Source organism: Mobula birostris, chromosome 18, assembly GCF_030028105.1.
Source record: "Mobula birostris isolate sMobBir1 chromosome 18, sMobBir1.hap1, whole genome shotgun sequence".
In the NCBI taxonomy this organism is placed as follows: Eukaryota; Metazoa; Chordata; class Chondrichthyes; order Myliobatiformes; family Myliobatidae; genus Mobula; species Mobula birostris.
The window spans coordinates 31,317,067-31,334,752 of NC_092387.1; the positions used below are offsets into that span (position 1 = coordinate 31,317,067).

General features: G+C 40.5%; 2 protein-coding genes across 4 annotated transcripts in view; one reads left to right on the plus strand and one right to left on the minus strand.

The window, feature by feature from the left end:
- The window catches only part of LOC140212028 (serine/threonine-protein phosphatase 2B catalytic subunit beta isoform), a 109,396-nt gene extending 94,192 nt beyond the window's left edge, over positions 1 to 15,204 (plus strand). The window contains exons 13-14 of one of the 3 annotated variants that reach the window (XR_011889625.1): positions 3,653 to 3,781; positions 9,358 to 9,418. Coding sequence is in view for 2 of the 3 variants with exons in the window: in XM_072282402.1 (XP_072138503.1) it covers positions 4,554 to 4,583; positions 9,358 to 9,536 (209 nt within the window). In the remaining variant the exon portion in view is untranslated. Of the gene's footprint in view, positions 1 to 3,652; positions 3,782 to 4,553; positions 4,584 to 9,357 lie in introns of all 3 variants that reach the window. The other 2 variants (XM_072282402.1, XM_072282403.1) reach the window with 2 other exon arrangements.
- The window catches only part of LOC140212027 (annexin A7-like), a 152,796-nt gene continuing 150,081 nt past the window's right edge, over positions 14,972 to 17,686 (minus strand). Inside the window, exon 13 of the mRNA XM_072282401.1 lies at positions 14,972 to 17,595. Within this exon, the coding sequence (XP_072138502.1) occupies positions 17,473 to 17,595 (123 nt within the window). The 3' untranslated portion in view covers positions 14,972 to 17,472. The remainder of the gene's footprint in view (positions 17,596 to 17,686) is intronic.

Below are 17,686 nucleotides of genomic sequence, written 5' to 3' on the forward strand. Positions count from 1 at the left end.
CAACGCCATCCACCACCGAGCACTCAAGTGTGCAGCAAAGCAACAGCAAAGACATGGACTTGCAATACCCCAAAAACTACTTGTTCACCTGGTATTCAACATACAGCAGGCTCTCTCTCTCTCTCCCTAATAAGGGAGAAAGAGATGTCTCTGTTTCACAGTGAGAGGGGAAACATAACAAACAGCTCACTGGTTTACAATGTTCAAAGTCTGTTGCTTTGCTTTTTCCGAGCTCTGTGTCCAAAGATCTCAGGTCTCTGGGCACACAGCTGTAGATCTTCCGACTCCCACGACGACATACCAATCCCCTGCTGTGACACCGACCTTCGTCTTTAAAAGAACCATGAAAGGGAAAAATGGAGATATTAAAGATGGAAATAGAGCTGTTTCTGAAGATGCAAGCAAACAAGTCGCCGTTAGGCACCACTGACTCTCCTAAATTCCAAAAGTAAAATATAGCCGCTATCATGCCTTCTTTGTAGCTGCATTGATATAGTGGGTCCAGGTTAGATCTTCAGAGATATTGACACCAAGGAACTTGGAATTGCTCATTCTTTCCACTTCTGATAGCTCTATGAGGACTGGTATGTGTTCCCTTGACTTACCCTTTCTGAAGTCCACAATCAGTTCTTTGGTCTCGCTGATGTTGAGTGCAAGGTTGTTGCTGCAACGCCACTCATCCAGCTGATAAATCTTGCTCCTGTGTGCCCTCTTGTCACCATCTGAAGTTCTGCCTACATCAGCAAATTTATAGATGGCATTTGAGCTGTGCCTAGCCACACAGCCTAGGGTGTAGAGAAGGTAGAGCAGTGGGCTAAGCACACACCCTTGAGGTGCACTAATGTTTATTGTCAGCAAGGTGGAGATGTTATTTCCAATGCGCACAGGTTGTGGTTTTCCAGTTGGGAAGTTGAGGATCCAGTTACAGAGGGAGGTGCAGAGGCCTATGTTCTGGAGCTTTTCAATCAGAATTGTAGGAGTGATTGTGTTAAATGCTCAGCAGTAGTCAATAAACAGCATCCTGACATAGGTACTTGTGTCGTCCGGGTGACCTAAGGTTGCGTGAAGAGCCAATGAGATCACCTCCGCTATAGACCTATTGTGGTGATAGGCAAATTGCAGTGGGTCCAGGTCCTTCCTGAGATGGGAGTTAATTCTAGCCATAACCAACCTCTCAAAGCACTTCACCAAAGATGTCAGTGCTACTGGTCAATAGTCAGTAAGGCAGCTTGCCCTGCTCTTCTTGGGTACTGGTATAATTGTTGCCCTTTTGACGCAGATGGGAACTTCCGACTATAGCAATGGGAGATTGAAAAAGTCTTTGAACACTCTGCCAGGTGGTTGGCAAAGGTTTTCAGAGCCCTACCAGATATTCCATTGGGGCATTTAGCCTTGCGCGGGTTCGCCCTCTTGAAAGACAGACTGACTTTGGCCTCTGAGATAGGGATCACTGGTCACCGAGTGCTTCAGGGATTTGCATAGCTGTAATTTTATTCTCCCTTTCAAAGCAAGCTTAAAAAGTGTTGAACTCGTCTGGGAGTGAAGGATTGCTGCCATTCGTGATGTTAGGTTTTGCTTTGTAGGAAGTGATGGCCTGCAAACTCTGCCAGGGTTGACGTACATCCTATTTAGCCTCCAACCTTGTTTGGAATTGTTCCTTAGCTCTTGAAATAGCCCTTCGCGAGTCGTACCCCTTGGATTGCCAGACTTGAATGCCACAGATCTAGCCCTCAGCAGACTATGGACCTCCTGGTTCATCATGGCTTTTGGTTTGGGTGTGTACAGTAAGTTCTCATCGGCAGACACTCATCCACACAAGTTTTAATGAAGTCAGTGACAGCTGTGGCATATTTATTCAGACTCAAAGATGAATCCCTGAATACAGTCCAGTTCACCAATTCAACGCAGTCCTATAAGTGCTCCTGCTCCTCTCTTGTCCATATCTTCTTGGTCCTCGCTACTGGTGCTGCAATCTTCAGTCTCTGCATATATTCAGGGAGTAGAAGTACAGCCAAGTGATCAGAGTTTCCAAATGTGGGCGTGGAATAGTACAGTAGGCATTCTTGATGGTGGTGTAACAGTGGTCTAGTGCATTGGTTCCTCTTGTACTACAAGTGATATGTCGGTAATAATTATTTAGAGACCCTTTCAAACTGGCCTGGTTAAAGTCCCCCATAATGATGGGGAAGGCAACAGGATGTGCTGTTTCTTGCCTGTTGATTATGTTGCTCAAAGAGTTGCTCAATAGCTTTAAATTACTTGGCATTATCATATTAGAAGATCTTTATACTTTATTGTCGCCAAACAATTGGTACTAGAACGTAAAATCAACATAGCGATATTTGATTCTGCGCTTCACACTCCCTGGATGATAAATATTAAAGATATTAAAATAGTTAAAATTAGTAAATATTAAAAATTTAAATTATAAGTCATAAATAGAAAATAAAAAAATGGGAAGTAAGGTAGTGCAAAAAAACTGGGAGGCAGGTCCGGATATTTGGAGGGTACGGCCCAGATCTGGGTCAGGATCCGTTCAACAGTCTTATCACAGTTGGAAAGAAGCTGTCCTGGGATCAGCACACGAGTGCCACCACATAAAAGCTCTTTTACGTCAAAGTCAGAAGTGCAGCAGCTCCAGCAACCCAGGCTGGATCCTCAGAATCAGAATCAGCTTTATTATCATGAGATGTGCTGTTTTACAGCAGCAGTGCGGTGCAAAGACATAAAATTACTATAATTTATAAAATAAATAAATAGTGCAAAAGAAAAGGAATAACGAGATAGTTCATGGACCATTTCTGAATCGTTGAGTAGACTTTCATATTCCTATATGTCCACCCCAATAGTCAGAATCAGGCTTATTACCACTAACATATGTCAATAAATTTGTTGTTTTGTGGTAGTAGTACAGTGCAAGACATAAAAACTACTAGAAGTTATAAATAAGTAGAGTAAAAGAGGAATAACAAGGCAGTGTTCGCATTTTCATGAACTTCAGAAATCTGATGCTGTGCCTTCTTCATAATTGCATGAATGGTAGTAACGAGAAGAGGTTATGTCCCAGATGGTGAGGGTCTTTAATGATAGACATTGCTTTATTGAGGCACTGCTTCTTGAAATGTCCCGTCCTCTGGTTTGCACATTCTTAATGTGATGTCTTGGGTTTTCTCTGGCTGCTCTGATTTCCTGCAACATCTCAGAGACATGTTGGTTGGTAAGTTAATTGGCTGCTGTAAATTATCCCTAGTGTAGTTGGATGGTTGAATCAAGGTGGAGTTGATGGAGATGTTGGTTCTGTTGGAAACCAGAATATACTTCACAGACCAAAAAGCTTTCTTTCATGTTTGCTTTCATTCTAAATTAGTGAACTCCATATTACAGAGACTTGAGCTTGAAATTGTCCTGTAAAGAGATTTGTAAACTCTTCAAGGAGCCATCCCATCTTTTGGGTGAAACCTGAAACTGAGGCCCTGTTAACCCTTCATTGTGCTTTATGGGGCTGCTTCCAAGAGCAAAAAGGCCCTTGCAGTGTCCTGCCAATGATTATTTTTTACCTAACAGTATTAGAAATACTGTCAACTCATGATCACAGTGGTTTCTCAGAGAGCTTGCTAAATCCAAATTGACTTCCGTGTTTTGTGCTTCACAGTGGTGAATATACTGGATGTCATGGTCTTGGAACTTACTGAATATGTGCATTTCTGCTTTTCCTGAAAAAAGTTTAAGGTGACATGATGCTGATCGGCTCTGTGAAGCTGTTCCATAGATCCAACAGACGGTGTGTACTTGAATTCAGCAGACATCATCTAGATAGCCATAGCTCAGTAGTGCCAAAGGGAAATAACTGGCCCAAAACCTTGTCATAACAAAAACAATATTTAATTTCCATGATTCCTGCTCCTCTGTATTTTCCAGCTTAACCTTTCTCAGGATATGATGGCTTCCTTTTGGTGCTTGTTGTTTACCAGGTTTCCTGCATTGCAACAGTGCATATTTCTAATCCAGTTCGTTGGCTGGTATGGAATTTGAATCATGCTGTGTTTGAGAATGGTACCAGATAAATGAAAGAACTAAAGAAAAACAAATCCAGAGCTGGGAATTCCTGATCCTGAACATTTGATTGCTTCTTCGTTTTTAATTCAGGCTGCGGGTCTTCGGGTTAACGTTAGGTCAACCGTCTGCTCAGGCTGACCCTGTACAAATTAGCACTGCTCTTCTGCATGTTTATTGAAGAATAAAATGTCTGCTCTGCTTTTGATTTTCCTTTCCTTGTCATGATAACGTTAGAAAATCTATACTGAGCAATCTTAGTGTTTTATACTAATGTTCCAATATTGTAGATTATGCACATAGTGAATTGTACAATTTGTGTATTGTAACTTTCCTTTATTGTGTTTTAATGTGTGCTTAAAGCTGTTCTGAATACGAGCTCCATTATAGTCTATCTGGAGATGATATATTATGCTGCTCAGTTTTTTGCTACTTTTATGAAATACTACGCTACTCATCTTTCTCATTCATTTTGCATGCAACTACACACTTCTGTACAGCCACAGTTGAGGCAATTGAGGCTGATGAAGGTACGCCCGGTGCTATAGCATCAGAAATATGTGGTGTAGGGTGGGGTGTGGATGTGGTTCAGATTAGCTGGGTGTATCTTAACTTGCACAAGCAGGATTTAAATTTGTTTATCATTTTATTGTGAAGATAGTGCTCAAGGAATAATATGTTTTTTGCTTTGCAAAGGTGAGTTAGGTTTATAAGTGGTCTCACTCTCTATTACTGAGATAATTTTGTGGAAGTGTGATTGTATTCAGTATTGTATCTGTTAACAGTTCTGTCTTGTTATAAAGTGCATGCTTTTAGAGTTTGCTCCTGCATGTAAAGGAATTCCAGTGTTTGAAATTGCTTCATTTTGCATGGTTTTATTCAGATGTTGAAGTCTGGCACACTGCTATATTAATAACAATTGGCTGAGAGTGATGTTTCATTACAGCATGTTATGTTTCCCCCTGCAGTCTAAACTAACCTTAATGATGTATTTGGGCTTTTATCAGTCTGTACAACAGAATATTACAAGTGGTTTAACAATTAAGGCCAGGCTTCTCACATTGAGTCTTGAAATGGTCCTGAGGGTGGCTGAGCTAAAATGTATTACTTCGATATTCCTGCACCTATGATGTCAGAAACCCTGTGAACAGAAAATAAAGGGAAAAGTTCAATTCAATTCTTGTCGCAAGCTAGTGGAAATTGTGCACTTCCATAAATTCTGAATGTACAGTTGAATGTCACTTTTTGAAGAAGTCAGACACATGATCACCAAAATGAAAAACGCTAATGGATCTCCACCCTAAATAAGCTGCAACAGGTCTTGCCAAATGAAAGCTGTAATGAAATGGGCTTTCAACTTGCTTTCTATCTGAAAGATAATGTTTTCCATCTCTTTAATGTAGAGTAGTGCTTGTCGCTAGTTTGCAAAACATTAACTGCCTGGTTGTGCAAGTTTAAGGATAATACACTTGAAATTTGTTGGAACCCTATAGGTGTTTGACTCTTCAAATAAGATACCAGGCCTGTATTTAATATGGATGCTTTTCTTTCCCCTGACAAATGATATTGGTTTTGTCATACGCTGTTGATTGTGATTTCTTTAGTGGAAAATGTTAGATCATTTGTTAAAATCATTCCAAAACTCTGTCAGTGACATGTTCTGGTATTATCAGTTCTGAGCAAAGGACTGAGACAGCATTCATAGAGCTGGTCTTTGGTGACCAATTAAAGCTAACAGTTTAGAAGTTCTAGTGCTTCTTTTAAATAATGCTGTTTGAAAACAAGCTCACCAACATAATTTGCCATGGCAGTAATCTTTTATTGAGGAGTAACAGCCTTCTGAGCTTGCTCTGCAGCATGCCACGTTTTTAAGTGATAAAATTGATCGCAATATGCCCATGCACTGGGACATTGCATTGAAGCTATGTTTAGCGCATGTCGAAATTTGGTTCTAAAGACAAACTCAGGAATCAAATTGCAAAAAAGCAGAAACTAAACAAAATTAGTTATATGTCGTAAAATAAATATGTTTAAGTTTCCCTTTAGATACCCTTGCAGTGAGTGTTCAATTTTGGTTTTATTCACATTATAATGAAATAGTGGAGTTGTATCTGCAGTCACTTAAAGTACACTTACTGCCAGTGTTGAATGATGTAATTTTCAGTTAAAAGTCTCAGCAGATTATTCTGTGAATTGCGTTATAGCATAGACCATGGCATGTCATTACACGAACCCTCACTCAAATCACTAGGTTAAGGGAAGCCTCACACAAGATGACTGTGCTTCAGGGAAACATGCTGAAGTGGAGCATCAGTTTACACCATTACACTGTGGGACAACCTAACAGGGTATTTACACTTAGACTAGAATGCTACAATGGAGTAACATATTAAAAAATGCCGGAGGAACTCAACAGGTCAGGCAGCATCTATGGAAAGGATGTTTTATGCCAAGATCTGCTGAGTTCCTCCAGCATTCTGTCTATGTTGCTCTGGATTTCCAGCATCTGCAGAATCTCTTGTGCTACAATGGAACTGCTAGACACCGTACCTTAATGAAGCAGCACATTGACCAATATGCCTTTCTTATTTTAATGAGGCTAATACTAAAAAAGGTGATGCATTTTGGGAGATCTTATAGGGGTAGCACATAGACTTTGAATGATAGGACCTAGGTGAAGTTGAGAAACTAAGGGATCTTGATGTACAAGTCCTAAAGGTGGCAGTGCAGGTGGAAAAAGTGATGGCTGCCTCCATAAGCTGGGCATATAATATAAGAGCTGGAGGTCATGATACAGCTCTATAAAACATTGGTAGGCCACAGCTGGAGTACTGGGTGCTTATCTGGGTTGCCACACTATTCACTGAGGAGGATGCAAAGGTGATTTAGTAGGATGTTGGTAGGATGGAACTTTTCAGTTATGAAGAGAAACTGGACAGACTGGTTTGTCGTCCTTGGAGTGGAGGAGGCTGATGCAAGACCTGATAGAGATGTATCTATAAGGATTAGAGATATGATGGATGGAACAAAACACTTCACTATAAAGGAGATACTTCAAACCAGTGGGCATAGGTTTAAGCTGAGGAGTTTGAGGATATGTGATGAAATTTTTTTTCAACCAGGAGGGTGGTTGTGACTTGCAATGCAACAACCTGAGAAAGCGAAGGAGGCTGGTGCTGTCACAGCACTTGAAAAGTATCTGGATGAGCACTTACATCACCAAGGCACAGAAAGCTATGCACCAAGTGCTGGTAAATTGGAATGAGATAGACAGGTGCCTGAGGCCAGCAGCGACATGGGGGGACTGAAGGGCTGTTTCTGTGCTGTATGACATAAATGAGAGCATGTAGCTGCTGTAAGTAAGTGCTGATCAAGGTAAAAATAAAACATACAGGAATCTTTATGTCAGACTTAATTTCATGTGCTGCAGTTGATCCTCACTTAGACCAGTAAGGTACCAAGAAATCTCACCTTACCAACACAGAACAGGATAAACTCATTCACGTGTGTAGACTATAGGGTAACTACAGTCAGTCCTCACTTAGCTCAGAAATACTGAGAGGCCATGTGGACATTAGTATGCTTCAGAGGAGCACCACTTGGTACAAAGTGAAAATATTGTGCACTGGTATGATATTAAGGAAACTGAATTAGACCAGGACATCCTCCTCCGGATTACCAACTGTGGTTGACTAGTGTGGGATAACATTGCCAAACAAGCATGCAAGGAAGTACATTAAATAGACCAAAACAGTACAGTGAAACCTTACTTAAATCAACAAACAGAAATGGAAGAATTTAGCAAATCAAGCCGTATCAGGACTGACACAGGATCTCTACCTGAAATATCAACCTAGTCAGTCTGCCTCCACAGATGCTGTTTGACCTGCTCAGTTTTTCCAGTGTTCTGTTTATTGTTCCAATTCCAGCCTCTTGTCCTCACTTACATCATTGTGATGCTGGGTTTTCTCATTTAGACTAGCACATTACCACAGACTAGTGGTAAGATACAGCAAATCCACACTTGATCTAACCTTACTAACACCAGCTTGTAGGGGAGTCAGACTTGGACCATTATGCTACAGGGGAAATTAATAGAAATGAGGGAACTACAGGAAATCCACGAGAGAGACTGCAGATACTGTAATCCTCATTTAGAAAATTATGCAATAAGGGACAATTAGATTAGAGGAATTTTGCATAGAACAGTATGCTACAAGGAGATTTCACAGATTTATGTATAGAAGGAATCCACTCATGGTTTAGTTTGTTAAAGATGAGCATAATATAGATCATTACACTATATGGTAATGTCAGTTAGATCAAGGTGCACAACAGGATCTCACTTAGGTCAATGCACAACAGGACCTCACTTAGATCAAACACTATGAAAAGTCCCATGAAGACACAGCAAGAAGAACCTCAGATAGCTAAGTATGTTAGAGGGGAAACTTAGTCCAATGCACTACAGGGGGCCTCACTGACAACGTAATGTTGCAGGAGTAACTGGGGCATGTGTACTATAGGGGAACGTTAGAGAATTATGTTGATCAGTGCACTACTGGGAGTGCATTTGAACTAGTACACTAGCTGGTTGCAGGAGGATCTTTAGTATGCTGCCTTCAAACCTCACTTTGATCAGAGTCCCTAATTTGGACTAGCAGGTTTCAGAGGCAATTCATTGATTCTAGTAAGGTGTAAGAAACCCTCTGTCAGACAAATGTGCTACAGAGTAATGTCGCAGTACTCAGCTTTGTACTCACTCATCTCAAAATGTTATCTGACAATTTGCACAATATGAAATCCCTCCACCAAAGTGGGCTGAGTCAGGATGCTCGACAGTGCATTTTATAAGTGTTGAAGTATTGGTTGGAGTGAGGGTCCCTTATATTGGTATGCTGCAGAAGACTATGTTGCAGGATCACTTCAAGGATCCTCATTAAATTGGGGTGGCATTACATACCAATATACTGCAGGGAACCTGGCGATGACATAAGCAGGAAAATCAAACCATCATATGCACTGGACCTATCCCAGATTGTCCTTGGATTGCTTTCCTGAGACTGTTAGACCCTCCAGCTTTTCCATCAAACATTCAGTGCCTCATTTCTTTGCAGCAGTGTGGAACAACTTTAGTTGGTATTTTTCATGTTGGTGAGCTTGTAGCAGCTATTTTTCAAGTTTCTGATAAACAGGACACTTCACAACTTGCCAGCGTCTCTAGCAGTTTTGGATGTTATTCTACATTTGCTTTCTATTGTGTCATTTCCATTGCCTAACTCATTTATTCTGCGTTTCATTAAGCAATCAGAGGATTCTCGCCACAGCACAAAATCTGCAGTTTTGAAGAAGCGAAAGGCCTGGATAGGATTAATGAGCGAATGCCTCCAAGGAAAGACACTCCTCAGCAAGATGGCATCAATTCAGTTAACACGACAAATACCAATGAGAACAATGGAACTGGCAACAGCAACATACAGTGACCATGTCCCCATCACACACTCGCATTGCCTAAGATATCCCTGAATCACAGCTTCTGAAGTGGCCAAGGCCAGTATCTATGTGTTTTTGAACAGCTGAACAAATTTGATGAACTTTAAGTGATCAGATATGGTAAAGACATCCTGCTTTTGAAAGAAGGGCCTGTGGTAGATGAAGATTCATGTGCATGCAGCATATAATCAAGACTCCTGGACCCTTGGAAAGTCAGTACTGGTTTCACTAAATCACATCTAGAATAGCATCTCACACCCATCAACTTCAACACTTAAGTTTACAAGCAGAATCTTTCTTGAATAGCTTTAGTTGCTTTCAATCAGAATTTGGACAGAAACCCTAAGTAATGCTGAAGAGCTGACTATTTATTGATGAACATTGTTTCATAATGTCTACTAAAGACAAGTTTTTAAATTGTAGAATGGTCTTAAAAAAATAACTCTGAGGCTGTAAAAAGGTGTATTTTAAATTTGTAAAATGCCAAAATGAATCTATTGGGTGGCAGGGCCTTGGTAACATGCTGACCTCAGGTTGATTCCTTCCAGCAGACATTATTGATCCTGTGTTATACTTGCTGCATTGTAGTGTGTAGGAACGTTTCTTGCTTTAAAAGAAACCAAAGCTATTTAAGCCAGAAAGTCGATAGTCCTTACAGTCCCAGCACCTGTCAAGTTGACTTTTCAGGCCCCTTTTTAAGTTTTATCATGCATTTTAAATTAATAGCCCACACACAATATGAATTGAAAGGTACTTTTAATTGAATTTTGTACATTATGGAAAGACATTTGAATCATATCAAATCTGTAAAGCTTAGCTGTGTAATTTGTGTATGCATGTTTTTCATTTTTGCAGATATTTAATATATAGACATTTAATGTACAGGACAGTAATCTATAAGATTACATAAATGTAATGGATACTTTTTAGTGCATTGTGAGTATTCGACTGGCTTCTACTGTGCCGACCCCGGAGTCTGGAAGAGCTTCAGGCATTTTAATATGTTTCTGTTTATGCGATGCAAGCTATGGCCCAGTTTAAAAAACAGGATTGTGGTGACAGTCTCAAATCAAGGTTGCATGTTCAATTTTTATAAGATTGCTTTGTTTAAATACATCATGTCAAAGGTAGTGTTGTGTTCAATTAACTAATGATTGTCACCCTTTACCTGGTTGCATTTTTATACATTTACTACCTGGTTAATTTCTTGTTTTCCCCCCATCAAACACAATTTTAAACATAAGGCACAAACAAAATCATCTCCCTTTTTTTTGTTTGCCATCAGCACATGTACATAACTCTCAGCTGGAACGTGTATGTCTACTCTAAAATATTTAAATATTTTATAGGATGGTACACAATAAATGTTGTGTATGGGCCACTGCTTTTATTGGATGGTGTGGATTTATTCCTGTCTGGAGAATTATACAGTACCCTTACAGGCGTTATGGAAGACATAAGTAGAGGTTGTTCTTAAACCAACTCCAACTGGATGCATTTAGTGTTCAGCCAACTTTTAGGTTTTTGGGTTAATTAACTAATCCTTACTTTCAATATTTTAAATTTAATGGTTTTACATTTAATTTTAACAGTTTTAATGTAACATATTCAAGTACATGTGAAAATGATCAACCTTGGCTCAGAGTCGTACAACACAGAAACAGGCTCTTTGGCTCACCACATCTATGCCAGGCTTTTTACCCATTTATACTAATCCCATTTGGCCACACTAAGAATGTATCCTTCTATTCCTTGCCTATGGAAATGTTGATTAAATGCCTCTTAAGTGATTATACCCTGATACCATTTCCTCTTTTGGTAGCAAGCTCCAGATATCAACAGCTCTCTGTGTGGGGGTGGGGGTGCTGGTCCCAGAGGGAGGATTTCTGTCACAGTGTAGGATGATGGGGATGAAGTCTAACTCCATTTTCAGTGTTGTGTTGGATGTGCTGCACTCTCAGAGCTGGATGGGACTTTACACAAAGTCGTCAGCTGTTCTATCTGGGAAACACTCTTAGAACAGCAGTGTCATTTTCTGAAGATTTAGCATTGTTTATCCTTTAATCAACTAAACTTTATTGCCCTGTTATGAACACATTTTTGTTTGTGGGTTCTTCTGTGCCAATTTGCTGCCATGATTCCTAGGTTTCTATAGTGACGAGGTTGGCTATAAAGTGCATTAGATCATCCTGGGATATTGCAGGATGCTATGTAAATGCATACGGTGTGAGGGCATAAATAGGGTAGATAGAGGGCAACTACCTCATGGCAAAGTTGTCAGAAATAAGAAGGGAAAGGTTTAAGGTAAGAGGTTGGTGGGGTTCTGAGGAAGAGCTTAATCAGGAGAGTGGTTGAAATCTGGAACACTGCCTGAACACTGCACCGGTGGAGGCAGAGACTCTCACAACATTTCGAAAATATCCAGACAAGCACTTGAATCACCAAGGCAAAGAAAAACACAGACCAACTGTTTGAAAGTAGGAATAATATAAGTAGTTGATGGTCAACATGGGCTTGGTAGGCAGAATGACCTGTTTCTAAGAGGAGGGACTCTGAATAAGCAATCTTCTTTGGGCAAATGGCTTAATTTTCCTATCCTTTAGATTTTTTTGAATAGTGAAATTATCCCAAGATCGATATGGCAGGACACAGTCCCCCATCAGTGCACCAGACCCCCAGGGCCTGCACCATTTACTTCATACACCTATGTCGCTTATCAGTACAGCTCCAGGATCTGCTCCGTTTCCCCCCTACATCTGTGTCCCCGAAGGTTTCATTCCCTGGGTCTGGTCTGTTTAGCATGTACATATATCTCAGTACTAGTGCAGCCCAGGGTCTGCTCCATTTTCCCTGTACACCTCTGTTCCCACCAGTACAGCCCAAGAGTCTAATTCTGTATTAAACAACAGTCCAAACAACTTCCCCTTCACTGTTACCCTATTCACCAGATTGAACATTCACACTGTGGAATATTCTCTGTTTGGTCCTATGCAGGTCCCACTTCTTGTGTCTTTTATTGTCATGCACAATGAGAAACATTTCATCAGCTTCAAATAGTAAATCTCCTATTCAACCATTCAGAAATCCTGATTGTTTGGCATTTGATTTGCTCCAGAATCTTGGCATTTTCCACTCACTGGCTCTCAGTCCCACCCTCCCCCTTCACTCCTTGCCTCCTATGTCTCACCCTCCCCATGCACTCTCAGGTCTGGTTCCCACCCTCCCTATTCATTCACTCAGATCCTGATTCCCACCCACCCTATTCACCCACTGGCCCCCACTTCAACACCCCCCTCGGTTCAATTTCCCATACTGACTTGAAGCAGACCAGGTTCACAAATGATACTGTGTAACATTTTAAAAAAATAATTAATAGATGTTAAGCTATTAAATGAATATATTGTATAGCCCAGAAAATCTGCTAGTCCAGGACCATCAAAGACCCAAGTGTGCAAGACTGATGGAGTTTTACTGTATCTAAAACCTTACTGCAGGAAATGATGGCCAGGGGGTACCCACTGACATTGGTTTCTTCACCCTGCCAGTCTTGGTGGTATCCTTCCATTGACGCGAAGGTTGGGTGTCAGGTCTTTAGGAGAGCAGGGATCACTGCTATCCAGTAAACTATGAGCTCACTGTCTTGATCTTTAAACACTCTTCCTCAGATGGCTAAAGAAGTACTCAAGGTTATAGTGGATTTCATCATCGTCTGCTTTTGTTGCGAGGTGTCTGGGAGTAATCCACATTTTTTGTCTGAAAATGGTGCTATAGAACAAGGATAGTTTTGTGGAGAACTTTCATGTTGTAGATACTGAATACAATTCCATCTTTACATGTGGTTTGTCTGATGTCATGGTATGGGCTGTCAACTGAAGCCCAGCTCCCTTTCAACTCTTCAAATGAATCTCCCTCTGCTAATCCTCTTGGGCAGTGAATTCATTTTGTAAAACATCTTTCTGCATAGATGTTTGGTTTGTTTGCCAATCACTTTCATGATAATCTGATATGAAAACAGAATGCTGGAAACCTTGCCTTTATCGCAATAAAAATCTGTAGAAATAGAAATGGAGTTAATTTCAGACCAAAATCTCATCATTAAAACTGAGAAAATAGGTTTATAATTGTAGACAGGGTGTTGGAGGGATGGATGAGACAAATATCACTTAACATCCCACCAACATCCACATTCAACAAATTATCCTTCACAATTTCTACTGACTTTGTTGAGATTCCACCTCTAAAGACACCTCCTCTGTTCTCCCAGTATTGTGAAAGTACTGTTCTCTTTGTGACCCCTTGGTCTAATCTGATCTCTACCAGTCAATCCCCTTCTCATAGTCCTTTCCCAGATCATTGCAGAAGATACAATACCTGCTATTTCATCTCATCCCTTCCACCAGCCAGGAATCCACACACTCTTCAGGTCAAGCAGAGTTACTTGTTAAGTTTATTGTATTTGCTGCTGTCAATCTGCTTACCCATACACTAGAAAAATCCAATATGTATGGATGATCACCTTGCAGCCAGCAGGCCTGACCCTAAACATCATTTTGCCTCCCCTTCCAACGTCTAGTCTGGTCAATCTGTCTGTTGCTTTCTGCAACTGAAGTCTTAAGAAGCAGTGTCTCATCTTCCTTCTGACCACATTGCTATTGTGAGAATATTAAACGCCATAGTTTCAAGTAATTTGGATGTCCTTGAATCAGAATTGGCATTTTCCACTAAGTAATTTTTCCATCTATAATATTAACTCTGTGTTCTATTCTCTCTCCACAAACAATATCTGATCTATTGGCTATTTCCTACATTCTGCTGGTTTCAGGTTTTAACATCTCTGACCTATATTTCACAGCTTTACCATATTCTCTGACTATATTTGTTAATCCATCAGTCAGCTCTGGAAACAGTGGAACCACCATGGTCTCATACTGTCACAAATATTCCTCTTGGCCTTCCCCACTTAAAAATCAAATTGTTTTATCAGATTTCCACTTCAGGGAAAGGGTCTTCTGCTTGCAATTTTAACTATTTCTGGAGATGTTTGAAATACTTTTTCTGGACTTCTGATATTTCCAAATTGGTTCGGACACTAAACTATAGGACTGCAAATGTGGTCCGATTATTCAGAAGTAGCTAGGATAAGGCAGGAAGTTCCAGACTTAAGGTGGGATTTATGGGCAGCTGGAGAGTGAGAGTATAGCTGAGTCGTGAAAGTAGGGTTCACTGAAGAAGTCAAATCGTGTAGATGTACTTAAGAAATCCTGGATAAACATGAGAAAAAAGGGAACAAGGTTATATTGAGAGTGAAGTTTGAGGAAGGTGGGGGATCAGGGTTTGTGTGGGGTCAACAGGGTGTTTCTGTGTTAGGTACTCAGTGTAATCCTCTGGAAGATTTCAATGTGGACAAAGAGCAAAGGAAGCAAAATTCGAGAATGTTATATTTTTATTTCTGTAATTATTGGCAAAATACTCCAAGAAACAACTTAAGGGAAACCATGGAAATTCTTCAAGTGCTTCTCATTACTGCACCATTTACAATGATTCCACTGTTTTTTTTAACCAATGTGATTTTTTTTCTAAACAAACATGCATAATTGTCACTGTCAAAGTTAGTACATAATTATAACAATTCAATAAACTTGGACAATGATAAACTGAGATGATACGTTGTACATATTTAATGAGCTGCAAGTTTAGGCTGCTGAAAGCTTCAGGAATGTGGGCTTAATTTCCTAACATTGACACTTCTACCACAGACCGAATCAGCTCTCAGCGAAGCTCTACCCTCACCAAGCATCCACATGATTGCCAGTGGAAATGATCCTGAGCTCCAACGTCATTTCCTGGGCTGGGGGGGTGGGGTGGGGTGGTGTTATGGCTTTCTTCATGGTGAACAAGACAGCCCAGCAGAGAGTCTGCTGTTGTACTTGGCTTTTCCAGCACTTTGCACAAGAACAGAAGAGCTTGTTCTCTTTGTCAGTGAGTAGTGTTTGCTGATTACAGCAGGCTTTGTAGCTGAGTTTCTTTCATAATCTTTACTACCTGGGACAGAGCTCAGGGCCCTGCACAGAATATCCACTTTGGTTCACGGAGACTTTTCGTTGCAGTTGTCCGAGCCCAGAGCTGTTGTCCAGGTGTAGAGAGGGGTATGGCAACAGTGTGAGGGCCAATCTGTGAGATTTTATTACCTGATCACTGCTCAGGCTGTGGTGATCACAAATCAAATAAATGGAAGAATTAAAACTAAAATGAGGACCAGAAACTTCACAAGTGACTTATGGAAATTTATAAATATTAATCAGTTTAAAGAAAAATATTAATTCATGGCAAATTTGTTAAGCAGGACTAACAAATGAGCTCACTTCACTGAAATACAGTTGCAATCACAACCGAAGTGCAGAGACATGGTTAATTGTTCTTATATTCTACACTACAAATATATATAAAAATAATTTGCATTTGTTTCGCAAGGCACAAAGCAGGCACTGAATATATGGTAGGTTAATTTTAGCAAGGAAATATATGACTTTGGATATAATTCATCAGATCACCCTACTTGAGGTGATCAGGTTGCAGAAAGTGTGTGGAGCAAAAGCAGTGGACTGAATACCTTTGGATTGGTACCAGATTGTTTCTCAGAGAATCTGATAAAACATGAGCAGTTCCCTCTCACGCATAATCTCAGCGGATGGTTTGGGTGAAAGGAACCTTTTGACCCAAGGAGTTCACTTTCTCCCAGACCACTGAGCTCACACTCTACTCACTTTAGAGGGAACACACACACTTGTCAAGCATTAACTATTTCAGGGAGAAAAGCTGCAACCTTTCAACATTTACATTTTTGGGACACACAGGCTTCAAAACAATTATGCAGTGACTTTAAACAAAAATACAATGGACTCCTGGGGCAGAATCCTAACTTAAATATTGTAACTTTACAGAGACCAGACAGTATTTCTTCTCATCAAGATCACAAGCAAATCAATTCAATTAAAAGTAACACGGTACACTCAATGGCCTGGGCAAAAGCAGAAATTCTTTCTTGTGCAAGATCTGCACTGATGGAGAAAGTACTGAGAATTGTTACTTGGTATCTGCTGTAACAGCACAAGATGAGGGAAGGATGAAATTTTGCAGGCTTAGAATACTGGATTAACGATGACTCTTGGGACTATTTGTACAATAGGTAAAAGCAAGCAGGCTTTTTTCACTGAGGTTGGGTAAAACTGCAACTAGAGTTCATGTGTTAAGGGTGAAAGGTGAAATGTTTAAGGCAAAAATAGAGGGGAACTTCACTCAGAGGGGGGAAGAAAGCGTGGAACGAGCTGCCAGGGCAGGTGGGTTCAATTTCAACATTTAAGAGAAGTTTGGATTACGCACATGAATGGGAGGGGTATGGTCCGGGTGCTGATTAATGGCACTAGGCAGATTAAGAGGTCAGCATGGTCAAAGTGCCTGTTTCTGTGCTGTAGTGTTCTATAACTACGCCTCTAACAGAATGTGAACTTCAGTACAATCAACTTAAACCAAATCATTAAACTGATCAGTGAATGGCACAACCATTCCTCAGCATCTGCTGTCTGATCATCTTCCATTAGGCCGAGATAGGAAATTGGAATAATTTTTTAATTAGTTCCCAACTGCATCCCATTATCTCATTTCAACAGCAGATCTTTTTCTAGTATTAACAAGAGTGGCTCTTGGCAGGAAGTGTTTGGGTGAATGAACGGGTAGGTAGGAGCTGCTGATCGTCTTCTCAGTTCCTCCATCATTTTGTGCGGGGAGTAAAATAAATGCCACTTTAAGTAGTTAGGATTTTTGACTCGTATAAATTTGTAATGTGTTTGATGGTGAAAGGGAATATTGTCTCATTCTCCTTCAAGTAATGGATTCAAGGAGGCACCCAGAAGCTCCTGTTTTTGAAGTTTAGTTCCCGATGATGGAAAGCAGCATGCGTTTGTAGTCTCCACTGGTGTCGCTCTCCACCATCATACGCAGGGTCTTCTGGTACTTCTCCCAAAATGCCTGCTTGATCTGGACAAGGTCGATCTGTGGGCACAGAGCAGAGCAAGCAAATAGTGTGGTTGAAAAGCACAAAGGTCACGTTTCTGGTAAAGTCTGGAAATGAAACAAACTTGGC